Source organism: Tetrao urogallus (genome assembly GCF_951394365.1).
Source record: "Tetrao urogallus genome assembly, chromosome: 2".
NCBI lineage: Eukaryota > Metazoa > Chordata > Aves > Galliformes > Phasianidae > Tetrao > Tetrao urogallus.
In genome coordinates, this window is record NC_136814.1 from 30355452 (window position 1) to 30383118 (window position 27667).

Consider the following 27667-nt stretch of genomic DNA (forward strand, 5'->3'; position numbering starts at 1 on the left):
ATACAATGTGCATGGTGATGCATACGTTTGGCTGCAGTCAAAGCCTTAGAGTTGACATAAGAGTTGACATCAGAGACCCTTGGTCTCATCTAGGACATAACATGCAGCTAGTGGCTCAGGTGACCCGGTCCTCCATTTAACAGGAGAAAAACTGCTTAACAATCCCCTCCATATTCTGTTTTTCCCCTCCTCTCTCATGGTATGGCTTGCAAGCAAAGTGGAGAAGCTTGGGTTTGTCCCTTAGTTACCCAGTGGACTGGAATTCACTTGAGTGCTGCCATATACAACAGCCAGGCTTTCTCCTTAAGAGATTAGCTATGTGCAGAAAGCTGCCTACTTATGTGGTTTAACCTAATTTCCACATCACTGGCTTCCTTTTTCAGCTCACTGGAGTTGAAACAACACAGGCCCTGCTTCATATTTCTGTCCAACTACAGCATTACAAGAAGGTGGAAAAGAGCAATTCCCTGATCCATATCAGAAAATTAAAAGGGCATCACAAACAACCCTCACATCTCTCATCAGGTTGCGTGCTGCAGAGGTGAACAAACCTACAGCACTTCCTGAAGCCCTTCAGACTTTCCAGCTACCTCCTTGCACTGGCCAGGGGAAACGACATGAGGCAGGTCTGCTCCCTTACCATGAGCCTGAGGCACGCTGCTGCCGCCTGAGGATACGTCCATCCCCCCAGCCCCCTCCTTCCAGGCTGTACCCCAGCATACATCATTCCCTGCTGCAGGAAGAAAACCACTGAAAGGATGATAGATGCCCTCATTTCTTCCGCTTCTTCTGTGCACCCAGCTGTGGCCCAGAACCCTTCACGTGCTGCCCTACTTCTATGAGAGGAAATCACATTAAATTAATCCGCCAGGAGCTCCTCACAACCCCACTGATACCACCTCTGCTGTGTGCAGGCTTCCACGCCTTCATGCCACGATGCAACCAGCTGTGGAAGATGGCACGTCACCATTTTTACATAATTATTTTTGTTAGCTCAGCCCTAAGTTCCGACCGTGGGCCATCCACCCCACTCGAGCTCATTCCAGCAGTAGCCAACAGAACTCCAACCCCTCCTTGTACCCAAGGGACAATAAGGAGCCTCGAGCCCCATCCTCCACCACACTCTCCATACATACGATGTGCTATGAACCCACTCAGAAAAGCCCTTGGCCCCGACCCGCCTGCCCCAGACACCAGACACGGCTCACACTGACCTGCAGATCGCTGTGCCACACGTGCTGGGACCAAGACTGAGGATCAGTGGGTTTCAGCAGATAAAGCCAACGGGCGGTTACTGCCCAGCCCGGGGCACACCATAGCCCAGCGACTTCGGCCCATTCTCGGGAGCTTCGCCCGCACCCCCTCCTCTCAGTACCAGAGGACGGCAGAAGCTCGTCGCGCGCCTCGAGTGGCGGCGGGGCACAAAATGGCGGCGTAACCGGCGGGGCGGGACGGGCCGCTCTGCGTGGGGCGGGAGGAGGGAGGGGGCGGAGCGGCCCCGCAGGTGCGGGCGGGGCGGGAGCTACTGCCGGCCCCGGCTGGAGCGGCGGGTCGGCACGGCGCGTTCTCTCTCCGGCCCCGCTCCGGATCAGCCCACGCCGATGGCTCCCTCGGGCCCCGCCGCCCGCTGCGGGGAGCGGGGCGGCCCGGCGGCCGCCGGTAAGGCTGCGCGGTGACGCCCCCGGGGCCGCGGTGGGCCGGGCCGGCAGCGCCCGGTGGCGGCGGCGTTGGCGCTCGCCCCGGCCCGCAGCGCGCAGCGCGGCTCCCTCTCGGCGCCGCGGGCTAGGCGGGCTGCGGCTCCCCGAGCGGGCGGAAGATGCTGCCGGGGTCCATCCAGATCTCCGGGGAGACGCTGTCGGGCGCGGAGATCCGGGACATCTGCGAGAGCCTGCGGGAGAACTCAGTGCGGCTGCTGTCGCTGCGCGGCTGCCAGCTCTCGGAGCGCGACTTCGGGCACGTCTGCCGGGGGGTGGCCGAGTCCCGCTCCCTGGCGCAGCTCAACCTCAACCTGGGCATCGTCTCCAACATCAACCGCGTCAAGCAGCTGGCCGAGGCCCTGAAGACCAACCGCTCCGTCCAGTCCCTCTTGTGAGTAGCGGGGAAGCGGCGGGTGCCCGGCAGGGTCTGCCCAGCCTGGTGGGGACGGGGGCTGCCGGCCAGCACCGGCGCGAGGAGCAACGTCCTTGATGCTGCAGACGCTAATCCATTGCCCTTCACTGGGCCTGGGGACCTAACTCTGCTCTCATCTGGTTGGCGTGGTTTCGTTTGTCTCCCCAAACCTGGGTGGCCCTGGTGCTGGGAAGGACTTCCCTGAGCCCTGCCAGCGTCCTCCACTGCCCTTCATCCCTGCTGGGAGAGGAGTGCCTCTGCAGCTGCCGGCTGAGCCCCTCTGCAGGGCCTTCCTAGCACATTTTCCCCATCTGACATTAGAATCATCCTCCTCTACTTCTCCCTCCTCCTCGGGTTAGCTAGCTCCTGGGCTTCCTCCGTGGTGATTTCCCTTTTACCTCTGCAGTCTCCATGGGAGTCCCCTGACGGATGCAGGCTTGGCTCTCCTCAACCCTGCGCTCTCCATCCACCCCTCGCTGGTGGCTCTGGACCTGGGAGACTGCATGCTGGGTGATGAAGGCATCAACCTCATCTGTGGACTCCTGCCACCTGACGGGGCTAAGTCTGGTAAGCACGAGGGCTGTGGGCTGCATGGAAGCCAGTGGAGCTTTACATAGAGCATGGACACAGCCAAAATCCTCAGCCCTGGGAGAGGCAGGCTCTGTAACTTGGGCTGAGGGACTTATTTTCCCAACTCATGTAAAGCAGAAAAACCAAGTGATAGAAGAGCAGTTCCCATGGGCTTTCTGCTGTCATTTGTCCTGCAGGCAGCTTGTTGCTCAGGGACCAACAGGTTGCTTCTGGTTCATGACAGGAGCGCTTGATACTGGAGGAGGGAACAACTTGGATTTTTCATTTATTATTTTGCACTAGCCTGTCAATAATCACCACAGATAAATACATGGTGTGCTTCTCACCCCACTCTTGGCTTTACTGTCAGCACCCAGAAATTATCCCTGCAGATGGGTGCACACATGGAGTGTGTAGATGGTCAGAGCCTCAGTGCTAAGGCTCAGATCTTTACAGAGGATGATCTTTAGAGCTCTGAGGCCCCACTTAAAAGGGGAACTATCATATACCGGGTAAAACTACCTCTCTCCCTGGCATTCAGAGTCTTTTCCACAGACTTCTGCCTGCCCATGTTCACAGTGCCACTGATTCTGTTATCTCAGTTTGTCACCACTCCTGGGTTTAGGCTGTCCCTGTGATCCTCGCTGACCTATCACCTCATGCCACCTACTCCAAACCCTTTAGTCTGTTGGAGTACAGGAGACGCATCTCCTGGTTAGCTGAACTCATTCCATTCTGACTGCTCTGGTGACCCTCAGACTCTGGTTTGGCTTCTCTCTCCTCTCCAGGCCTCAAGGAGCTGACACTGAGTGCCAACCCAGGTGTCACGAGCAAAGGCTGGGGCCGCCTGGCCATTGCTGTGGCTCACAGCTCCCAGCTCCGAGTGCTGAACTTGGACTACAACCCCCTGGGTAAGCTGGGGACCAAGGGATACTATGCTCCCACCTGTCTGTGTTTGTGCTATTTGCTTTGGTGGGTGGCTGGGAACCCAGCTGTTGATGGGCAGCAGTGTCACCAGCAGGACAGGGCAGCTTGTTGCACTGTCTTGCCTGGCCCCCAGCAGAGACCTCACCCTGATGGGTGCCCACAGCAGTACGGAAGCCAGCCCTGCTGTCCAGTGTAATGTGGCCTTGAGACCTGCTGAAGGAGCGGAAAGGAGGTAGTGGCCTGCCTGTGTGTCATCATGTTTGACCTTTCACTTCTTCCCTGTACCTGAAGGCCTTGTACCAGGGCCCAACATCAGCATGGCAGAGGCCCTAAAAGCCCCCCTTGCTCCTCCCTTCTCTTTTCCACGGAGCAGGGGGAAGGAGGAGAGCCTGGCATGGGTTGCCATAGAAACCAACTCTCTCCAGCTCTACTGTGAGGCAGTGAGGAGGAGACCAGGCCATGCCTCCCTAACCCAGGCATGGGCTGGGCACTTCCCATCTCACCAGACCCTGTCAGACCAGGTCACCCTCCAGAACAGCAAAGACCCCAGGGTGTTACCTTGTGTCAGCCTGGTTTTCCTCAAGAGAGGATGCGTCACAGTCCTGTGTCTCCAGGAAATTCCAAGAGAACACCCTGGTGTCTCTTTCCTTCACTGGCATTGATCTCTAATGCTCCCAGTTCTGCTGCACCACCCCAGAAGTCTCCCCCCTTTCCAACGTGACAGCCTATTAGCTGGCACAGGCCTCAGCCACACTCTAACTTTCCCTTAGGCTATTTCAGGTCCTTACTGGGAGTCTGAGATCCTTTTCAGGGAAGGTGAAAGGTCCTCGCAGCCTTGAGTAGGAAGGAGATGTGGGCAGATGCAGTTCCTTGGGGTACAAAATAAATTTCCCTCAGTTAACAACTTTTTTTTCCTGAGGTAGCCAAGACTTAGAAGTTGTTCAATGGCAGAAATTTGCAGAGGGTGTTTCCATGACAGCCTCACAAGAGCAGGGCTTGTATATGAGTGAAGGCAGGCACTGCTCACAGCCCTGGTTTGCTTCTCCTGTAGGTGACCAGGTAGCCGGGATGCTTGCTGTTGCTGTGGCCTCCAGTCGAACCCTTGAAGTTTTGGATTTGGAGGGAACGGGACTCACCAACCAATCAGCCCAGGTAAGGAAACCTGTTACTCTTACATCATCATTGCAGTCTAAAGGAAATAGGTCCTGACCATTTATATAGGGGCAGAATACCTTCCTTCGCTTCCACCTAGAAATGTTGCTGCTGCTTTCCTGTCCTGTTGCATTCAGCCACAGCAGGAGGAGCTCAGAAGCCACAGCTTCAGCCCTGGGGCTCTTTTGGCTCCTTCAAGTCAGCAGGGAAAAGTCACACAGCTCTATTTGGTGAATTTGTAGTGGAGGATCAGAGCTAAAGCACTGTGTACAGATGGGGGCAAGGCATGGTAGCATAGGCTTTCCCCTGAGAGATGGGACTTAGCTGGGTATGTGGGAGCAACAGGATGTAGAGCAGTCCCCTTCTCTTTGGACAGAGCAAGAAAATCTAGGCTCAGCTCTTCCCACAGGAATATGGGAAGTCCTCAGGCTCTTAGAAAGTCTGGCAAAGGGAGGTCAAAGCCAAGGGACGGTGGAGGTAGAAAGAGGAGGGCTGGAGTTTGCAGGGAGATGGTGCTGAAACTCTTGCTGTTGAACCTAGCTGCAGTTTATGCTTCTTGTCAGCCTGCTTATCTCTCTCTGCTCAGACCTTGCTAGACATGGTAGAGAATTACCCCACGGCCCTACGGACACTCATCCTGTCAGAGAACAACATCAGTCCTGAGCTGCAGCAGCAGATCTCTGACCTGCTCTCAGAGGGCGAGGAAGAAGAGGAAACGGAAGCTCGTGAAGTCACAGCCAGGGAGAAGAACCCCTGGATCTGCCAGAACAGTAAGAGCTCTGGGGCCTGGCATGGTGGGGTTGGCAGAAAGGAATAGGGGTGCCTAGGGTGTTTCCTGGTGCCACTTATCTCTCAGAGTGGGATTGGTTAGTGGTATCTGTCCCTTACCCCTGTGAGCTGGAATCCAGACAGCCTCCATCTACGACCTTCATGTTTAATAGTGTTGGGCTGAGCCATACTTGGAAAAGGAACTTCCAAGGACAGTGCGGCTGCTGCAGAGAGTAGGAACAGCATCTCAAAGGCATTTTTACTGATGCCGCAGGAATAAAATCTTTGTGCACAGTCTTAAAACCAAGGGCAGGAACATTAAAATCTCAGGGGTCTTTGCCAGATATCCTAGCCAAAACTCATGTCATTCCTCACTGCTTCCAGAACTGGCACAGGATCCTGTCCCTGTGGCCTAAGCTTGTGAGAGTTTAGCCAGGTACCACAGCCTGTCTGTGCAGTGGCTTGTAATATAGGTATGTGAAGGAAATACCGATAGGCTGTTGTGTGTGTGTACACAGTATTGTATGTTATCATATCTGCATTATGATCCTGTTGGCTTGTTAGATTTTTTTTCTTTTTTCCTTCTCCCCATTCTACTAGCAGATTAGCAGACAAGCACAACCACTCTCAGGACATCTGGTCCTTCAGTTGTTAGAGCCATAAATCTCCTTTGCTGGCAGCTTTGACCACTTTTGGGACCCAGTTTTTAGTAACAGATTCCCCACAGCAATTTTGAATGTGTAGTATCTGGATCCAAAGCATGCAGGCACTAAACATCTTCCCCCGACACAACCAGGAAAAACAGTTTTTCTTGATGTTTGTGAAGTATTTTGGATGAGAAACTGGTACTCTACTGGTTTCTGACTTGGTGTGCATTGCCCATCCTTTTGCATCAGCGTCACTTGGCCTGGGAAGAGTTGCCAAACTCCTGGCTGGGGCTCCATACCACTGCAAGGCCAGAGAGCTGTCCTCACCTTCCTGGAGCCAGGCTGAGGAGGGCTGCACAAACCCTCTGTTCATGCAACACAGCAAATCAGGATTTCCAGACCTCTGCTGCCACAAAATGTTGGTTTGCCTGCTGACTTCCTGGGGAGGCTGTGCCACCACCCTAGGTGGGTTCAGTCTGTGGCTGCCTGCCAGCTCATCCCTGCTGGACACTGGCTTTAGAGCTGAAAAGATTCCATTCATCACATGCAGGTTTAAAGGGGAAGAGCTGACTAAACACACAGCTGGGTCAGCAAGACCAGTAACTGTATGTGTCAAGAAGGTGCAGGGGGGTTAGACGGATGTTCCTGACAGCCAAGTACCCCAGGCTGCTGGGACACAACAAATACAGGTGCTCACCCTGGTCTCTTGCAGCAGTCTTTACCTTCCTACCTTCTCCCTGCCCAGGTGTCTTACAACAGTGACCACCACCCCACCAACCCCAGCTCCGTTAGCTGCATGACCTGGGCAGGCCTAGCTCCTACTTAATCCCCAAATCCTCTCAGCACTTTGCTTCCATCCTGCAGGGCTGCAGTCCTTCATCCTCACTCTAGATCTGGAGAGCAGCTCCATGTCCTCCCGCAGCCCCAAAAGCTCACTGTTTTCTCCTTTTCACCACAGATCCCAGCTCCCAGATGGTCTTGATGACGTCAGGCCTCGGTGACAGCCTCTTAGCAGAAACAGAGATGTAGCTGGGCTACTCTGCCTGCTTCTGCCAAGGAAAGTGCTGCACGCATGGCACGCCGGGGTGCACACACCCACCAGCTCCTTGCCTCCGGTCAGCTGCCCCCGGGGTCTCCTTACGCATTTCACGTCCTGTCGATGCTCCCTTGACTCTCTGAGTGCTGGAGCCTGGTTTGAGTGAACCTCTACACATCTGTGTCGTCACACGCCCCGTCGGCTGCTTGTGATTGTCTGGTTGCTGCATGTGTTACTCACACTGCCCTGCCTCTCCCCATGCCTGGCCGCACCCTGCAGGACGCAGGCTGTATTTATTCAGATGTGTATAAGAGATGGTCTTTCTATTGCTTGTTCTGCTGTCACAATCAGAGTTTTATAAAGGTCACAGATGTGGCACTGCTCACAGCTGCCTCAGTCCTTCTGCTCCCGCTACATCGAGGTAATTACACTGACAGAAATAGTGCTAAAAATGGGCATTTCGCTTCCCACATGTACAGGAGGGGGCATAGCACGAGCAGCAGGTGGCAGCACCGCCCAGGGCCGGGCTCTTTGCTCCCTGCGCAGCCCGAGCTCCCTGCTGCCCTGCCGCAGTGAGAACCAGCCTGCCGCAGATGCTACTCACAGCTCGCAGGACAGGGACAAGGGACAAAGAGGCACACTGCCACCCAGGGGTGAGTTTCTGCTGAAGCTGGGTGCCAGCTTTAGGCTATCAGGCATGGGCTTCTGCAGTAAAGTATGAGGTGCTGGCAGACTCCTTCACACGTCAAACAAGCTCGGTCAGCCCCTTGTGGAATGCACAAGCTCCTCTTGAAGCACAAGATCTGGGACCACAGGTGCAAGAAGGTGGTTCCACAAGGGTGAAGGATACTAGCTTCCACCTTCCCTTTGTTGCAAGGAAGCAGAGCTCCCTTAGAGGAGATGCCTGCCTGGTCTTGCAGTGAGGTCCAGCATAGTCCTGTTCGCTCTCCTCCAGGCCTTCATTTCTGTTGGAAGTGAGGGCTGGAGCCTGTCTACGGGGTACAGGCTGTGGTGAAGGCTCCAACTAGTGCTGGTATGACAGCTTGCAGCCATGTGGCCCCTGCACTTGTTGAAGTGTAGTAAGGAAGAAGATTGTGTTTCATGACTGGCATTAAGTTGGAAGATTTAATTGTGGCAACAGCTGCTGCTCAAGGGAACACAGAATAAAATCATTAATTATGGAGTCACGGAAACAAAATGCTTCCTGTGTTACTCCATCCACCTACAACAGAAGGTGCCCAGGTCTCCTCCTGTTGCCATGAAGATAGAGCTTAGGAAAGAGAGTATTACAAGAAGGCAGACACCTGTGTAACATGTGAGATGGAGATTTCATTAGAGCCCCCTGCAGTGCAGTTGCTCATGAAAACAAAACTGTTGGAAGTGTTGGTATCAGTAACCCACAGAAACTCTCACACAAAGAGGACTTCCTGTTTGAGTATCTTCTGTCAACTCCAAACCACTTTCCCCACACAAAGAAAACAAAAACCGATAACATTCATACAATAGAATTATAAAATTCCTCCAGGATAACCTATCTTGGTTTCTGAAATGGTGAACTGGGTCTTACTTGACTCCATGAGCTGGGGTTTCAAGAAAAATGGTAAGTACAAGATGAATTTGCTATACCTCATCTTATCCCAGATGAACATGTGAAGTTCTCTGGGAAGACACAAACCAGGCAGATGCACAGCCAGCAAAATAACTGAAATGTGGCAGGCAGCTTTTCCTGGGTAACACTGGGCCTTCTTATAGCACCAGATCTCATCATAGAGAGGTTTTGGCAGACCACGCCTCACTTTCACAGCCTTCAAAACAACGTGAAAAATTACCTACATTATTTTTCAGTGTTTCCCAAAGTTGCCAGGTTCAATAATCTGTTTTTTAATTTTTGTTAAAAAAAAAAAACAAAAACCCCACTGTTAGCTTTAGAGTCAAAAGTGACATGAAGACGGAGGGATTTTGGCCAAGAGGCTCATTCTGAACTTTGAGCTGTCCATATTCACTCAGACCCAGAGAATAGTTTCTAGAGCATCTGCTCTAATGCAATTATAAAAGTAAAACACCACTCATCTCCCGTACCCCCCCTTGCCTGGGACTGTACCTCTTCTCTGATACAGACAATTTGATCTGTACAAACACCTTGAAACAGACTGAGGCAGGCAGAGAGGATGACCTGTGAATTCACAACTACTGGAAAACTTACAGGAGGCACATGCAGCTCAGCAAGATTGGCTCTGTACCATAAGAGGCTCTGCTACTTCACATACTGATGGGTCTGGCCCAGGTCCCTACCCAGGTGAGAGTACTACAGCCATCACCTCCTACTTTTAAAATAGTTTATTTCTGGTCTTAAAATATACATCAGTTTGAAAATTTCAGAAAAAAAAAAAAAAGCAAAACAACAACAACAGAACACATTAGTTACAGATTAACAGTCTGGAGTTGGGACACTGAAAGTTGGGTCAGCTCAAGGCCCCAGAGCCAACACTGCTGGAGAAGAGCAGAGGACAGGCACTGTGCTGGCTGGGAGGGGGTTCTGCTCCTCCTTCGGCTGCTCGCTCCCCCTCACTGCCTGCCAGTGGCCTAATGCTATGAAACAACTGCATGTGAAGGCTGTGGGCACTCCTTTCCCACCCTTCTTTCCTCCGTTGTGCTTTTAGCTTACTGAGACCAAAAGCACAGGGGAGCCCAGCTCTGCCCAGCACCATCAGTTTCAGCAAGATAATGGGTTTTGTCCCCTGACCAGCACACCAGGAGAGATGAGCCCTGAAGGGCAGTGCCTCCCAGCTGCAATGAGGCAGATGAGCTAACCCACATCAGCCAGCCTTCTCTGACAGGCTGTCCCACATGTGCCACAGGTGTTCAGAGAGCCCCAAGAGTCCATTCCACAAGCACCCAACCCCAGGTGATGTCCACGAGCCACAGGATGGTGGCTGCTGCAGGTGAAAGCCCTCAGTATTGCTGCAGAAGAGCAGGAGAAATTCAGCAGCATAGTGGCAGGGGAGAGCAAACGCAAGGATCCCATCACAACTTTCAGGATAAGAAATAATGCCCTGCAAGCTAAAAGGAAGCTTCTGCTCTCAGCACCAGCCTGTTTGCACAGGAATTGAGTGAAATACTGTAGTAAAATACTGAGTCCCACCTCTACCTTGAGGTCGGCATTGAACTCCACAGCTGTTTGAGGTGGGACAGAAGGTAAATACATAGGCAGCAGCTCCAACTAGGGCACACCAAGCCCCACAGAGGCCTGCAACTACCTTTCACAGGCCCTGGAGCCTCCAGGCTGGAGCTGGGGCCCTGGCTGCCTCCAGCTGCAAGTGCAGCCCTCTGGTGAGATAGGGGTCTGGGAGGGGAGCAGGACCCTGGGGCAGCTGTTGGCTGTGTCTCTTGCTGTCAGCTTCCTCCAGGGCAGTGAGCTGCTCTCCTCCAACACAGCCAGCCAGTACAGAACTAATGGAGTAGGGCAAGAAGACAACACAAACGCAACTCAAAAAACAGACAGCAGGCTAAGGACAGCCAGCTGGTGTGGGGGCAGCACAGCCCGGGAAGCAGGCCAGACCTTCGCCTCACACCCCTAGGCTGGGGATGAAACATGGACAAGGGCACAGGACAAAATTAAAAACTGGACACCAGGCTTTGTTAGCCCTCAAAAAAAATACCTACATCTACAGCCCTCTCCCTTTCCCTCCCCCCACTAAGACACTGAGCACACAAGACCGTGAAGAAGAATCACGTAATACACACTACACTAGGAAAAACACACAGAGAGACCCTTGCTCAGGAGTGGAAGCACCAGAGCCAGCCTGGAGCCCCCAGAGGGGGGCACAAAGAGACTCTGGCAGACAGGTGCTACTGAGGCGTGAGGTAGTGCAGCCACAGGGAGCAGCTTCCTCACATCCCCACGGGCCATGGTACACAAAGCCCTGCCCAGAAAATCCTAGTAGCATCCTTCATGCCTCACTCCCCCGGGGGCAAGATCTCATTTTCCAAATTTGGAGGGATTTCTGCAGGCTGAAGGCCAAGATCAGAGGGAAGCGCAGCTCAGAGCTGAGCCACCCTTAACACACCCTTAATGCAAGGAACAGACTGGCTGCCAACCACTGCGTCTGTTTATGCAGGGCGGGGGAAAACAAACAAAAAAACAAAACAAAAAAAAAAACAATACACCCCAAAACCAAAGGCTTGGAAAGAAGAAAGAAGCCCACCCAAGAGCAAGGAGTCAGCACCATTCAAACAAAACAACAGCACAGAGAGCGGGGGAAGAGGTGTGAGGGAGGAGACGCACAAACATACCACATGGCCCAGAGGGCAATGCCCTGCCTGGGAAGGAACTGACCTCCCCCTCCCTCCTTCCCCAAGGCCTCTCAGCTGAATGTCACAGCACAGCCCCGGCCTGCATCTCGATTCAGTGCAGGCCAGGTGCTGAGCTGAGCAATGGGGAGCTACAGGTGCAGATTCTGAAGAACACAACCCAGGGGACTAGGGGAAAAAAAACTAACAGGAAAATAAGAAACCAGCATCCTCGGCATACACCCCAGGGCCCAGATCCATCCCCTGGGAGAGTCCTCATGGCCCTTGGGGGCTCCCAGGGAATCAGACACCACCATCCAGGCACCCTGCCCTGTTGGCACGAGTTAAAAGGGAGCAGAGCAGCTGCAGGCACCAGTATGGGAGCAGCTGGGGCCTCAGGTACCTGAGTGGGAAGGGGAAAGGGAGGATGGGAGCGCAGAGAGGAGAGGCACCAGGTTGTGGGTACCAAGAACAAGGTCTGGTACAGGCACCAGTGTGAGGCTGTGAAGAGAGCTGTGAGCGTGCCAGGGCAGTGGGTGTGCTTCTGCACAACATGTGCTAGTACTGCAGGTCTGAGGTGCCAGGGAATGGGAACCCCAGCTCTTCCAGGTAGCGAAAGAGAATAAATAGAACATTTAAGAGCAGAGCCCAGAGCTCCTCCGAGGGTGGAGGGCACTGAGAGAGGTTTCTCCCTCAGAAGACAGATGGAGGCATCCCACAGCTCCGCGGCATGTGGCTGCTGCTTCCCCTGCCTCAGCTGAGAAGGTTGCCTTGCTCCTGGGCCTGCGTCAGACTGTCCTTGCGATGCAGATGGTGGACCCCCATTCTCTTGGGGCTGCGGTGCGGCCGACTGAAGGGAGGCTTGACCCTGCCTTCCCCACTTTCCTCTTGAGCTCCTCCTTGGTTACTCTCCTTGCTTCCCTGGAGCAACAACTCTCTCTCATCAGCTGGGCTCTCAGGTAAGCCAAGGTCCACATAGTCCTTGTGCTTTTCTGGGGGTGGACTTCCAGGCTCAGCAGTGCCTCCACCACTTCCCTGCAACAGCTTCTGGGCTTCATCCTGGGAGAAATCTGTACCATAGTCAGAAGAGAAATGGCTCCTGCGGGCTCTGGATTCAGTGCTGTCTGTGTCCACGCTTGAGTCCCGGCTCACAGTCCAGCTGCAGCTCTGGGCAGACTCCTCGCCATCTGAGTAGGCAGAGGCTGCCCTATCCAGCTCCTGCATGGAACGGCTGAACCTCTTCTGGAGCTCAGGAGCTGTGTCGCGGCTGAAGGCCGTACGGTTCATCAGCACCCGCTCTGAGGTGGGGGGTGCCTTGTCCACAAACATACGCTGCCAGTTAGCCAGCAGGTCCTCCTCAGAGCTGGCAGAGCTAGCGAAGGCGCTCGGGATCTGGGGAGGGCTGCTGAAGGGGCTGCTCTGGGAAGAGCCATGAGCCCTGGCTGCTTTGGGGGACTGCTGACAGGAACAGCTGGAGGCCGAGCGGCGTCCTTCTGAAGCAGGGCTGTTGGGAAGTGTCCGGTGCCTGTCGCAGCTCTCATCTTCACTCTGTACCAGGCTGAGGGAGATGGCCTGGCGTGTAGCATATGTACAGTTGGGCAGAGGACTGTTCTTTGGAATCCTTACCTTGTCCTCAGAGAACTCAATTACTTTCCGCCCAGGGTACATAGGATGGGGAGGTGAAGGTGTAGGGTATGGGCTTAGCTTCTCAAAGGCTGGCACATCCTCTGGCACGCTTTCCACACTACCCTGTGGCTTGCAGCCACCATTCTGCTGCTTCCCAACTTCCCCTCCCTCCTTCTTCACCTGCCCTGCACTGCTGCAGGCATCAGGAGGGGCTCCACTCATGTCCACATGCACAAAGACATCCTCAGCCACAGGACAGGTGCCACTGCTAGACGTGGCTGAATTCAGTACCAGAGATTCTGGCTTCTCCAAAACCCTGGCAATGACTGAGGTGGGCACAACGTCAGATGGTGCCAAGGTGTGGGTTGCCTCTTGACCAGGGCCTGCAGACTCCTGAGTGCTGTGCAAATGCTTATTGACCATATCCTGCAGCTCATAGGGAAGCTAGGGAGAAGGAACAGAACATTAGAAGGGTACTGACACACAAGTCACTCAGTTTCAAAAAATCTGCCTTTTCCAGCCAACCTTCATCTTTAATCTTCATCTCAATACTAACGTTTATCTACCTTGCCTTGGGGTAGGCATCTCTTTCCAAAAGAGAACCTGCCATATATGACAGACCAACAAGGCTCTGTTCCTGTCATACCACTCATGCTCCCAGGCCCATCTTGGAAAAAAAAACAAAACAAGAAATGATGTCACAGGCCATGCCTGTGAGCACAGAGACAAGGCCAGCCAGTGCATGCTGGGGAGAGGTCTATTGATCTGTGGAAAATCAGCTGGTGGTTGCACTGAAGTGACTGCACATCCCCCAGTGCTCACATCTGCAGCGCTCCCCAAATGCAGTAATTACAGCCTTGCTGCCTTGGCAGCCTGCCCACAGATCAGAATTGATGCCTTCCCTTGCTCCCATTGACTCCTCTCACATCATCCCATTTCGTCAACTCACTCCGTTTCAGAGAGGCAAACACAGGGCTTATTTATTACCGCAGCCTCAGGACCAACGTCCAGCAGAGTTAAGCACTGCTCCTTGTCCCGCAGATGATTGCTACTGCTCTCCCCACTGTCCTGTCAAATGCACCAGCATGGAGAACAAAGCTCCACAAGCCACTCCATGGCACAGCAAGGTCCATCCCATCACAGCCAGAAGGAAACTCCATCCAAAGCTGGGGGCACAGTGCATGCAAACAGCTGGCTGTGAAGCAGACTGCTTGCACAGTGGCTCAATACCACCCCCCTCCAATGGCAGCCATGTAGGACACAGCACTCTGGGGGGCAGAATTCAAAGCCCTGGGGAGTGGTGACAGCTGGGAGAGGGGTCAAGGTTACTCCAGCAGTAACTGATACACTGACCTCAAGAGTGCTAATTTGAGACACAATGGGGGAGGGGGACATGTTGGTCACCTGCTAAGTTACTAAAGATGAGCACATGGTTTTGCAGAAAGGAACATAAGAAGGTCTGAAGGCTAAAGGCACAGAAAGAGAGAGAGCTGGGTTAAACGCCTGAAAAATATTCCCAATCAAATGAGTGATGCTACCAACGTGAAAGGCCTAACCTCCACCTTTACTTACCCCAAGGGCAGGATGAGCTCTCACAAGCAGGAATATATGTTGGTACCAACATCTACCATTCAAGAAACCCAAAAGTCATTCTGAATGTTGCCTCCAAAACTTTTCATAAGAGCAAGAAGTGAAGTAGGGACAACAGACTGCTGCTTGACTCCATCACACAGCACAGCCCTTGCATGTGGCCAGGTAAGAAACGAAAGAGGAGAGAGCAGGGTAAGAGAGAAATCTGTCCTTTAGCCAGCTCCCATCAGGCACCCAGCAGGCTATCAAATTCAAGGTTATTGTGCTTTTTATAACAGCTCTTGGCTGCACTGTGAAATGGAGCTGGTGTGAAAGAGGAGCTGGCAGAGGCTCTGCACTGGCTTCTTGGTGGGACTAGGAACAGGAGCCCCCCATACCTCTGCCTGTGGCTGACGGATGAGAGGCCAAAAGAGAAAAGCTGCAGAGAAAGCTGGAAAAAGAAAGACAGGTGGAAACCACGGGACCTTATTCCCCACCTCAGTGGGACTGTTACTCACATCAGCAAATTTGTGGTTCCTGAAGTGGGACTTGTTACACTTGAGCAGCTGTACCGCCAGGTTACAGTCCTGTCGATAGCGTTCCTGACAAAAAAAAGAAAAAAAAAAAAGGCACAGGCATGCAACAGTGTCAGACTGATCTCTTACCTGAAATGACACCACCTCACCAGCTTCAAACAGAAGGTGGAATATCATGAACTTCTTCTGAGGGCGCCTGACTTTCCCTCCTCTCCACACCTCGTGTACTTCTTACAACTCAGCCATGTCCCTTTCAACTCTCGTTCCAGGCCTATATTCACTCCATATATCAAACTCCTATCCTTTTGAGAAACTGATCTCCAAAAGTCCCACCAGATTTTTGCTAACCCATCTCGGAGCTCTCAGACATGCCTGCAGACACTGCTCAATGCCAGGCATCTTGCAAACAGACTGGAGTGAACTGAAAGCAGTTAATAGAAACACGCACCAAATCCAGGAACTTCTACATTAATTGTGTGGAAAAGGCAATAGCTCCCTCCCACTTCTAAACTAAATAACCACTTGGTTACTACAGCCTGGGCTCAGGTCAAACCTTACGATTAAATGCTAGAAAAGTAAACATATCAAATTTGAAGATCAGGTCTTTCTTGCTCAACCCCTCAAGCCCTTTTCTATTTGCTTGTTCTCACATTTTTATACACATTTTAGTTATTCATGTGCTTCTTTACACTAATGACTTTGAACCAGAAAAAAAGCCCACACCTCAACACAGATCCACAACCATTTGTAGACTCACACTTACATTAAGTTCCTCCAGCTTATTGATAGTTGTTTTGGCATCAAGCAATTTATTAGTGAGCTCTACAATCTCCCAGTCCAATGTCTTGCGGTCCATCTCTGCCTTTTTAATCTGAGATGCAAGAATACCAGGTGTAAATTTCCACAGCACTGAAGAAACCGGTTTTACCACCCACCTCACTCCCAGCATAGCACAATGACATGCTCAGCTGATATACAAGAACTTCTACACAGACAGACAAAGGGCTCTTCACCTCGGGAGGGATTCACTCTGCTAGGTACAGAGACAACTAGTGAGTTTGAACGTCCTTAATGCAGTCCCTCTTCTTGCAGCATAACTATATTTCTTCTCTGTCATGGCTCACAGGGTGTCTGATGGCAAGCTACTGGTTTTGAACAGTCATCTTGCCACTAGCAGTAACCACCTTTGAGCTCGTGATTATCAGCCCTCTGCTCAGGACCAACAGAACAAGAACAGTGCCGATAAAGTTCAGCAGTCAATGCTGAATGGACAGGGTTTTTTTGGCAGGGAAAGGGCTCCATCTTCAAAGAGTTCAGCTCTTGCTCTACTAAGAAAAAGGATCTGCACAGCTTCATCTGGAGTTTCCCTAACACCCTCCCTAAAGCAGATGATCTTGTCTCTTTAGACTCCCTAATAGTTCAGGTGCAGGGCAGACAGAAACTCAGATGTAACAACTGAGAGGAGCAATAGCTCAGAACAACCAAGCCATCCGCTTTCTCAAGAAGTTCCTCCAACACTGATCTAGTCTGCTCCAAGGCTGTGACCACCAAGGCCCAATGATGAGTCACACGTGAACTACAGTGACACAAGGGGTTGAGGGGGAGAATCCTTCCCAAATATACAATTGGTTTAGGAACCAACACAGTTTATATTAACCCAAGAAATTCAAGGGCTAGAACTAAACATTAAAAACAAACAAAAAAAAACCCAAAAAACAAAAAACCACCCACCCTCATCTTGGGCTACATTTCAGCTGTTCAACTTGCCTGCTCACAACCCAGAAGGGGAAGGAAAGGGAGCAAACAAGGTTCACAGCCATCCACATCTTGTGCAGTGCCACAGCTTATGGGCACCACTTCCCAGCGCTCCATGCTCCAGCTGGCCCAGAGCCAAATGCTCTTAAGATGGAGCACTGCAAGCTAGGACCCGCTGCACCTGTGGGCAGCTGCTGGACACCAGGTGAACCCTTGGCTGGATGAGGGCTGAGGCCCCTCCATTTGGGATGGTATATATGTGGGACTGACAATGAAACCAACAGGCTGAGACACGTGAAGAGGAAAAAGAAAAAACACACAAACGAAAAGACGCAACTGCAAAAATCCAGCTTTGGCTGAGAGAGGCCTGAGAGGTGAGTGCGCCCAGCGTGTGCCAGCAGCAGCGTGAGGACGAGAAAGAGAGAAAGAGAGAGGGAGGGAGAGAAAAGAAACAGCCATGAGTGTTATGAATGCACACAACAGACACACACGCACACTGGCTCAGCCCCCGTCCTCCCAGGATGACTACCCCAAGACTGGCTGACACATCCCTGGCATTTTGAGAGGGACTGAAGCAACATGACGGAATACCATGCAGTTATGTTGTGGGCAACCAAGCTCACATGCATGACCAAGAAGGGGCTGAGTAAATCAAGAAACTAGTTTGCGACACCAGCCGGAAGGGAGAATAGATGGCCATGGCCAAACCCCACCCCACACCAACCACATCTGCTGGCTAAAGCCAGGAATCCTTCCCCCTTCTGCTGCTGACATACATGTCTCTTCTACCTCCTCTATGTAGAGCAGAACACTTACCAGGGCATGCAGCTTGTCTTCCAGGTCTTGGTTGGTTCTCTGGGAAGCAGTGTAGCTGTTCTGTAACCTGCAGAATCAAAATCGTACATAGGAATGGTCCTCAGGCCTTTGCTCAAGTCTTCTTCTTAACTACCAAGCAAACCAGTAATTCCACAACCCTAATACTCCTTAGTATTCACAGTACTAAGACAACATAAAGGCCTTCAGACTCCCAGTTATTAGGGGCAAGGTGAGGTTGGCTAAGTGACCTTTCATGTCTTCGCTGAAGAAAATAAGAAGGGCTTTGGAGGACTCCTCTGAGCTAAGCTACGTGTAACCATTGTAATCAGTGCATAGCATTAATTCCTAACCAAAGCACTACATCCCATGTAGTCAACGGCTCCTTTTTGCTGATGTCAGACAGCTATCCAAGACAGATCCCACCTTATAACCAATAAACAGAATTCCCTATTGCTGTCCATCCCTTGAGCTGGCCATGTTCCTACACCGTACCTTGGAGAAAGCAACGGTTGCAAAGCTTTTACTCTCCCCTAGGTCTGGAAGAGCACTGAGGATGCAGCATACCTCTCTGTTCAACACAACAGGGCATAGCCTGCTCAAGCCAGCTGAGGGAGTCCTTGGAGACAATGATCTCTCTAGCTCTATCCTTCTTTCATTTTTCTTTTCCGTACCTACGAAATTTGTCCTTGAATTTCTCCAGCTCCTCCCGGTTCTGACCCAGCTCCATCTCCAGGTAGTCTTGACCTGATTCCAGCTCCCTCTCCATTGCTTCCATTTTGTTAGTCACATACATCAGCCGTCGGCGCAGCTCCTCATTCTCATGTTGCAGCAGCCTGGACACAAAGGAACAAAGGTACCACTAAGAGGCACAAGGGGCACTTCACACCAGCACCCATATCCTGCTGCCCTGCTGTAGGGGCCAACCCAACATGTGGGCCCCAAAAAGTTGGGAACTGAACTATCAGAAGATTCCAGTCCATGAAGAGAGGTGCGTTATTGTTACGAGATGCATGGTTTGTAACATACTAGCTGGCCAGACATGTTATCAGCTTCCAGCTCCCTCTCAGGTTACAGTGCTTGGATAAAGTTCACTGGCCAGATGGGCTGTTCAGCTCCAGTGTCCCCCACTGGTGAATAAAACCCACTCAATAATTTATCCCAGTGTAGGATAAAGAAGTTGAACTGCTCCTCCCTTAAACTGTTCAGAAGCACTCACACCTTTAACACATGGTGGAAAGAGTGCTCTAAACAGCTTTGAGGTCAGCAACAGAGGTGGTGAGAGGTGGTGGGGTGGGTGTAGAGAGGTGATCACAGCTGTCAGTCAATCCCATTCTAATACAAACTGCTGTGTTAGTCCCCAGCCAGGACATGCGTGGTGGTCAGAAGGATTTCCTGTAGTTTTTCATTCCTTTGTGCTCAGAAAAATACAGAAGCACAGCACAGCTCCTCTCTAGCAATGCATACTTGTTCCTCACTATGGCTTTAAGCACAGTGCTGGCAGCTGTCTGTGCCCCACAGCACCATCAGCAAAGGGCCCAGTTCTCACCCTCACTCGGCAGCAGGCCCCTGCATGCTGTTTACATTAAAACAGATGCCACAACATGAAGGCACTTCTCTCTCTACTCGTGTTAAAGGTTTCAACTCCTCTGCTGCACCTGAAGATGTGTCCCCACGCCTCCAGAGTGAGGCATACAATGCAGAGGTTGGCAAGGCACAGTCTAAAGCTCTGCTCTCAAGAGAGCTGAATGAAGATGTGGAGCCTGCAGGGCCAGTCAGCTTTGCTGCACAGGTGACACAGGCAAGATGTGAGGAATCAGCACTCACACAGTTGCAGTACAACAGGCATAAAGGAGGAACTGGACACTTACTTCATCCTTTCTGCATCCGTCAAGGGTTCCTGCACAGGGAAGAAAACAGCTGTGAGTTGCTTTCATATAGTTTTTAAAGGACAAAGTTTCAGTTGCTAGACCCTATATGGGACTCTTCCACACCTGCTCTGAGGGATTATGATAAGCAAACTTAGAGAAGCTGGGCTCTGTACACATCACTCTGCTAGCTGATACCAAAACAGACTGTCTGTTTTGGTTCAGAGTAGAAGAGCTGGACTAGAAACCACCACACAAATTAGGTAACTTTACTCTCCCACCTGCAATCTCAGCATCTTTTGCAACATTATCATCTTTGTTGGTGTTTCAGCTTCCTACAAATCCACAGTTAGCGTGCAACAGGAATCAAACAAGCCAGTATACATTGCGAATTAACTTGTCACCACAGCAATCAGAACACCCTGGAGGCCTCACAAAAGAATTACAGAGCATCATTTGGGAGATGAAAAAAACGTGCCTACCAGTTACACCAGCTAGATTATACTGTGAAAAGGATTTCTTTCTGCAGACGTGAAAACAGCCACTGTAACTACTCTAGGGTAGCACAAGAAATACCAGAAGCCAAAAAACCCGTGAAAGAAACATTCTGGGCAACATCCCCACAGATGTTTGGAGTAGGGATCTGCAGAACAAGGAGAGAGAGTACTGCAGCATGAAATGGCTGTTGACTGCCAGCACAGCTGGGTGAGATTTAATTAGCACTAGCAACAACCATACTTCTTGTGAAAGCCCAAGGCTGTGACCATTCTCACAACGTCCAAGCTGCCCTTGGTCTATTTTTGGTGCCTGGTGTAGCACTGGCACTACAGAAGCCCTAAGTGCTGAAACACTTTAAACTGGCTATTAAGTGTCACAGTCAACTCTGAGCTTAGAGGCCATGCCACATGCAGTTGTGAATGAGGTTGCTAAGCTTCTAGCAATATTACATAAAGCAAACCTACCCCAGTTCTGGCAGTAAGACATCAGGAGGCTGCTTCCTTCATCAGTTCACATTTTAAAAGGATAGTCCTTAGTGCCTGCATACAATCTCTTGTCCTTACAGGCAATCCCATCAACCCAACCTCTCCTTGCATTCTGACTCCAAACAACAATTGATTAATTCATGCAGAATCATCTAGCAACTGCTTCCCCAACCTCTACAAACACACACAGCACACAGTAGTGGCCGGTAAAGGAGATAAGGCAATTCCTAGTAAGATGAGGCAATGGTCCCAAACCAGGCCCAAAGGAGAAAAGAGCATACAGCTTACAAAGGCCTCAATCAGACATCACAGAGCCAGACTACCCCAGGATAGCTGAGTACAGGGCAGATAAAGAGCCTCAAGAACCTCCCACCACCTGCAGACAGTAGAGCTTCCCAACTTGCTCCCTGCAGACTGGGGACACCTCTGACCTGCAAACACCCAAGAGGCCAGCAGAGGGGAGAGAGCACCAACTCCTGCCCCCCCCACCTCCTGAGTCAAAGGGAAGCTGGCTCCTCCCAGAAAGATATACCCAACTTGGAGCACAGACACGAGCAGCAACACAAGACAGCAACACTTGTAGTGACTGAGTACCCACAGCATGAGGTCTGGGGGCCTGTTATCTCCCCCAGTCCTGGAATTACAGGTGAGACAAGATCCAGGTAGGAGTTTTAGCCTTTGCGAGACCCCTGTCTGCAAAAGCCAGCAGTCCTGGCACCTACCTTGTTTAGTGCCAGGCTGAAGGAAGGGGAGGATCTAGATGGGGCAGGTCCCTTCTCCCAGCTCCTGTGTGTTGGAGGGGAGAAGGATCCTTTCTCTGGGTAGTTCCGCTCCACTGTACGCTTCCGCTCGAGTTTAGCGCATAGATGGTTTGGCTGTAACAGCTGTGAACAGGGACTGCTTTCATCCCTCTTGCCCTCTGCACTGCTTTTCCATGAAGACAGTGAGTGCTGCTGCCCAGAGGACGTCCCCGCCAGCCCCAAGTCTGCCAGCTGCTGCAGCTCATACTGACACAGATCTACCACCTTTCTGTCCAAGGAAAGGACCTTCTCCTTACTGTCCTTTCTCCCAGGGATGGGTTTCTTTCTTAGTTTGGAAACTCTCTCAGTCTCCTCTGCACATTTTCTCTGGCATGAAGCCATTCCCATTCCCTCACATTTCTTTTCTGATTTTCTTCTGCTTGGGCAGGAGGATCTTTCAGATGCACGCTTGATTTTGACCTCTTCCAGGTGACCTTCCCCTTGGCCTTCTGGCACAGAGCTTCTGGCACAACAGGCAGAATTCTGGTCTTGCTCTGCCCCCCTGGTCTCTTCTAGTGGGCGCAAGCGGATGGGACTCAGCACCCGCTGACTAATCTCATCCAAGAATTTGGAGAACTGCAGTTTTTCCTCTCTGAGTTTCTCTTTGCGTTTGGCAACGTCAGCAGCGCTACTGCTGCTGCGCTCCAGAGAGCGTTTCTCCTTACGGACAAGGCAGAGCTGAGGATCACCGTACTTGCATGAACCACGGCCATGGGAAAGCGTCTCAACTGAGCGGGACTTGCGTAAGTTCTCAGGGCACGGGCCTGTTTGCATGCCAGGCTGCTTCAAGATCCCTTTCAGGGGCTGGTGTGAAGAAGAGACCCGAAACTTCCTCGGTGTCAGGACTTCAGGAGGCTCCTTAAACATAAGTGAACGTTCCAGGCTTCTGCTCTTGAAAGAACAACTGGAACGGTGTCCCTCATTTCCAGGCACCACAACTGTCTCCATGCTACGGCTCACAAATTTGCTGAGGTGCCCACGACTGCGGTTTGGGCACCGCTTCCCACTTCGCTGTCCCATCTTCCTACCATCTGGCGGTGCTGGCAAGGTCTGGCTCTTCACATTCAATTCTGCTCTGCACCCTGTTACTTCCTTCTCACTGCTGGACTCCAGGGACCACGATGAGGAGAAGTTCAGGTTGCAAACCTCAAACCCCTTTGCCTGCTCAAGCTGGCCTGACTCAGTGCAACTAAACCCCATTTGCTGGTGCAATGGTGATAAGCCCTTTGCCACCCGGCAAGCCGTTACCTGACTCTGCTCAGCCAAGATCACTCCATCCTGGTCGTCACGAATGATGGGAACTTCATGACGGATCTCACGATGCTGTGGGGGTGCCTTGCGGTAAGGCTTCTTTGTTGGAGCTGTGCTCGACATCCTCCCACCTGCGTGGCTCCAACAGCGGTTACCTACCAACAGCAGAAAGTTCACAGAAGAGAGCGGCACAGACACTCCATTGAACCCTAGAAGCAAACCAGCAGGAAACAGTCTCCCCTGGAGTCCCAGAGCAGGTCCCCATGCAGAGTATTGATAGAGCAGGAAAAGGATGCAACCACGAGCCTTGAGCAGCAGCTGCAGGAGAGGGAGCAAAGTCAGGATAGATGTGTCCTTCTCCCAGCCAGTGAGAGCAGAGGGCTGGCACATCCTCTCCCCCCTTCTACACACACTCACTCACGTAGTTTGTGTGTATCCAGATTATATATAGCAAACGAGAACAGGCCTCACAGCAGCATATTGATTAGGCTCTTTAGGAAAGGCCTTTTCCAATATGGAAACAGCAAGCCTTACAGGCAGCAGTGACAGTAGGAGTTATTGATTATGTGCTGTCACTGTCAGCAGGAACTACGTGGGAGGAGACTGTAGTCACTAAAGAGTCCAAATTCAGAAGTTTTCTGCTTATACAGAAGCACAAGTGGGGCAGACTGTAGGAGGCTTGTCAGAAGGAGGTACCATACTTTTACAACTGTTCACTCTGTTAGAAGAGGCAAAGACCAAGTTGCAGGTGGCATCAAATTAGGAAGCAACGCCATTAATGTTGGTATCTAAGGTCAGAAGTTGCAAAATGCAGCAGTATTGCTATGAGAAAGACCAGACTAGCTTTTGTCCCTTTATCTCAGCTGTGCTGAGCAGAAAAATTCTGCCTGCTGTAGGAGCAGAAGCAGCACAAGAGCAAGATGTGGGACAGAAGGAAAGCAGCTGTTTTCTTTCCCATCACTTTGTAACTCTGGTGGAGAACAGGAAGATTTTCCCTCAACCAGCCAGAATTTCAGCCATCCCACTGCACACAAGACAGTAAGTCCCAGAGATGCCAAGACATCTCTTTAGGGCCTCATGGCAGATCTCCCCTGATGACAATACATGCATCATTTACAATCCCCACACATTTGGAGTAAGCACCCTCTTCCCATCCCCCTTTCCCTTGCTGAATCCTATCACTGACAAAGCTTAGCATCTCTGCAATCCATAGAGCCCGATCTGCAAAAGTCTGAAGTGCAGGACCTGCCACAACTCAGATCACCCTTTCCACTTATGTGATGGGAAGGCTGTTTAATGCCTGCTTATACTGGCCCTCCTAGTTTTGGCCAAGGGATATTGCCACACCAATGACTTAACGGAATTCATTTGCTTTATGTTTTGGCCAGGGGAGTTTTACATGTTATGCAGTATCCAAATGGAGCCCTGAGAGTTATCTTCAGTTCTTATCCTCTCTTGCTTAGCTGCATCCTCCTGACACTTATACTGAGCCCACTAGAAGGGCTGGCAAGTGTGGAATGTCTGTACTACATAGAGTGGCTCCAAGCCACATCAGACTTTACATTTCACAGGATAATTTATAAGCTGTCCTCCATTGTTCTAAAAAGAACACAAGTACTCGTATTTTCCACATATGTGAGCCACTTTCAAGGATTAGCTTGTGAATCTCCACAACAAAAATCCTGAAAATTCACCTTTGCTGGAGTCATTTTCTCAAGATCTCTTTCTTCAAAAAAAAACAAGGTGAAGAGATCTCAAATGTTTTAGAAGAATCACATCCAGCATACCAAATGCATGTTCCACTACATCTCCAAAATAAACTGCTGGGTTTCTTTTGGGATGTAGTAGGAAGCTGGATCTATCTTGCTGGGAAGACATTCTCCTCTTTAAAGAGAAATGCTGATCTCCTGTTAGAAACATATTAGCAAACACCACACCATTATGCAGGTAACCTACAGTTAACTCTTCTGTCGACTCCTGACAGGCTAAGGACAACAAATACTCATGTAGACATCCCAAAATGGAATTACTATAATTTCTCCAGCCCTAAAGGACCTGAGGACTTACCAGCCTAGGCTCAAATTCAAAGCCTCATGAAGCAGTGACGCTCACTCAGATGCCCTGAAGAACAGAAACAAATGACTTAGCATCTATCAAAAAGTCAGTTGTAAATGTGTAAAGAAGAGGGAATGTTTACGATGAAGCACAACAGGATATTTACCACACTACAAATGCCTGTTTCAACCCACAACAGTAAGTTGTAAAAGAGATTAGCTTAGGACAGTTGAGCCACATAGCCCAGCAAGAGCTAGTAAGGCACTTGGCAAGGACACATCCCAACGACTCACTCAGGCAACCCAAACCATGCAAATTCATGAAGCAACAGGTTCCAGAAAACCTTGGTTTCAGGAAGAAATCTGTGAAATGGGACCCTTAAGGCTCATTTTCTCTGATACTGCAGATTGTGAAGCCTAAATGCTAAGAGGACAAATGAGGTGATTGTTAAGTCAGTTTTTCTTGCTAAAGGTGCACTTACAAGTAAGCTGGAAATTATCAGGCTCTCCTTTGAGCCGAAACATTACGTTCCTGTGCCTACCATCGTGATAGCTCACTCCTCTACAAGAGAGAAGACAAGCTACTCTCTGGCTTCTTGCAAGCAGCATGTCATGCTCTACGTTGGTGCAAATAGGCTTCTGTGAAATACTGCCCATCCAATCCAGGATTTAACACAAGTTCAGAAAGGATCTTCTATATTCAAAGCTCAGGGCGTCCATCACTACCTAAAGAGAAATGGGTGGATCCAGGAGACAGCTCTAAGAGCTTAGCTGTATGGCTATCACACTGTCACTGACATGAGAGAGACTGCAGATGAGTCTTCCCTTTCCTGATGCGCCTCTATTGCTGCACTGCTTTTTCCCCTATCCATGGCACCAAGCCCTCGGAGGAGCAACAGAAGTGAAGGGTGTGGAGTAGTTGTATGCATATGGGGAGAGCCAGATGGAAGGTGAATGGAACAGGCAGGCAACCAGGATCATGCAAAACTCTGCCAAAACAAACTGAAAGGTGCCCTGGTGCTGGCCCTGACCCAACAAACTGTCTAGCCCCCTTCCTTACTGCAATGCTATTGTCAGGTCTCGACTAGTAATGTTAAGAACAGCTCCACAACAGCATAACTGATCTGCAGGAGCAAGCTGTAAAGTACAGTGTGAGAGAGAAAGAGAGAGAAAAAAATGTAAATCCAGGAAGGACCAGTTGTTACAGTTTGAAACTGCTTTTCTACCAGCTCCCAGAAACAGCTGGAAGTCAGACTGGCAAACAAGCACAGGCCTCCATGGATCCCTGCATGTTTCCATCACGGTGGTGCTCAGAACAAACATGCTAAAGGCCTCACTGTTTCTCATCACACAGTTCCTCAGGTTCAGGCAGGACTGTCCCACTTCCTATCCAATACTCAGCAACTGAACTACCTGCCATCTCATCCTCACCTACCTGGAAGAGATACCAGGACTGGAAACCTACCCTCAAAATTTCAGAATTTCCACTCCAATACCCACACTGCCTCCAGGCAATTTTCCCTCAAACAAGGACTTACAGATCCAAAATGACGACGTGTCCAAACATTTCTGACTGCCTGTCTCCGAATCAGCTTTCCCCTGTCAGCATCCAGCAGCATCTGGCCAACAGCTCCTGAAACATGAGAAAGGAAACTGTCAGTCACCTATTGACACAATACATGGAAACAGCCAGGCACGCGCAGAGCAACCCACAGCCAGGTGCCAGGGCAGGAGTCAGAAGCAAACTGCTGCACCATCAGGCTGCTATCTAATTACAGGAGCCTTAGTGCAAAAGAAGTTCCTTGTCTTCGCTGCATCCCAGAAAGGGAAATTCTTTTAATCATCCCACCACTGAGCAGGACGCTTGTGCAGAATAGGAACCAGCCTGCAAGAGGCAGCCTGACCAATATCAGGAATCCAGTTTCTGGCATTCTGCTTTAACCAGCCTGCCACACCAGCCTAACTTTGTTCTGCAAACTTCACTGTAACTAACTACACAGTTAGGCTCCCTCTGCCTATAATATCCAGGCATTCTTTGCATCTGAGGTGGCTCAATCCCCTGCTATTCCATTCAGTGAGCAACAGACACACTCTGCAGATCGATGGACCTTGTGATTCTAAGCAGAAATGGACATAGGCAACATCTAGTAACAGAAGAAAGTGCTAATTCTGCTCTACACTCAAAGTATTCACAAGCCTCTCTAAAGAAACTTGCTTAAAAGTCCACATTCTGTTGTACCCAGAAAGAACTTAGCTTTAGCGTGAAGCTACAGCAGCAGGCAGCTCTTCAGCCCAAACACTGCTATTCTAATTAGCACAAGAGGAAACTTAACCTCTCAGTCCCTTTTATCTGCCTTATCCATCTTTCCCAATAACACCCCTTAGCATTTACAGTTCTCTTTCTAGCAGGCTATCATCTGCAGAAGCTCCAATTCTACAGTCTTCTAGATCCTACCCACAATAACTCCTGACTCATTTCTGAGCTCACTGACAGATATAGCTTCACTCGAACAGTTCATTGAGGGCTACCAGACTTGGGCTCACACCCATCAGCAATAGTCACGTCTTCAAGGAAAACAGACATGAACAGATACAGGGTCAGAAGACTGCAGGGGAAACCTAACAATTTACTTTGCTGCTCCCAAAAGCTAATGATTCCTCCATTCCTTCACAAAGACAAAAAACAAACCACCCCTTCACTGAGACGAAGTGCAGTGACAGTGACTGCAGCTGCACACACGTTTGGCTCTAGTTGTTTCTATCAGACAGCACCCCTCCACGTAAAATCCATTCACAGAGCGGCCACGTCCTCTGCATTGTTTAGTAAAGATGGAATTTACCACACAGCAGGAGCAGATGTGACATAGCACTGAATGGCTTAGACTATTCTGTTCAGGATCCACAGAACTAATA

At 50.7% G+C, this 27667-nt stretch overlaps 2 protein-coding genes across 2 annotated transcripts; one reads left to right on the top strand and one right to left on the bottom strand.

Moving 5' to 3' along the window:
* Nucleotides 1–1816: 1816 nt before the first annotated feature.
* On the top strand, nt 1817–7202 carry LRRC73 (leucine rich repeat containing 73; the record flags this gene model as incomplete). Its single annotated transcript, XM_079532738.1, has 6 exons — nt 1817–2088; nt 2516–2676; nt 3468–3590; nt 4658–4758; nt 5345–5528; nt 7132–7202. The coding sequence occupies 6 exons, from the start codon at nt 1817–1819 to the stop codon at nt 7200–7202; spliced, it is 912 nt and encodes a 303-aa protein (XP_079388864.1).
* Nucleotides 7203–12252: 5050 nt separating this feature from the next.
* TJAP1 (tight junction associated protein 1) lies at nt 12253–26373 on the bottom strand (the record flags this gene model as incomplete). The annotated part of the gene is made up of 9 exons (XM_079550906.1): nt 26293–26373; nt 22698–22855; nt 19670–19698; nt 18473–18634; nt 17802–17868; nt 17323–17352; nt 15994–16101; nt 15213–15296; nt 12253–13569 (listed from the first exon to the last, which is right to left on the bottom strand). The coding sequence occupies exons 2-9, from the start codon at nt 22821–22823 to the stop codon at nt 12253–12255; spliced, it is 1923 nt and encodes a 640-aa protein (XP_079407032.1). The 5' UTR covers nt 22824–22855; nt 26293–26373.
* Between the last annotated feature and the right edge of the window lie 1294 nt (nt 26374–27667).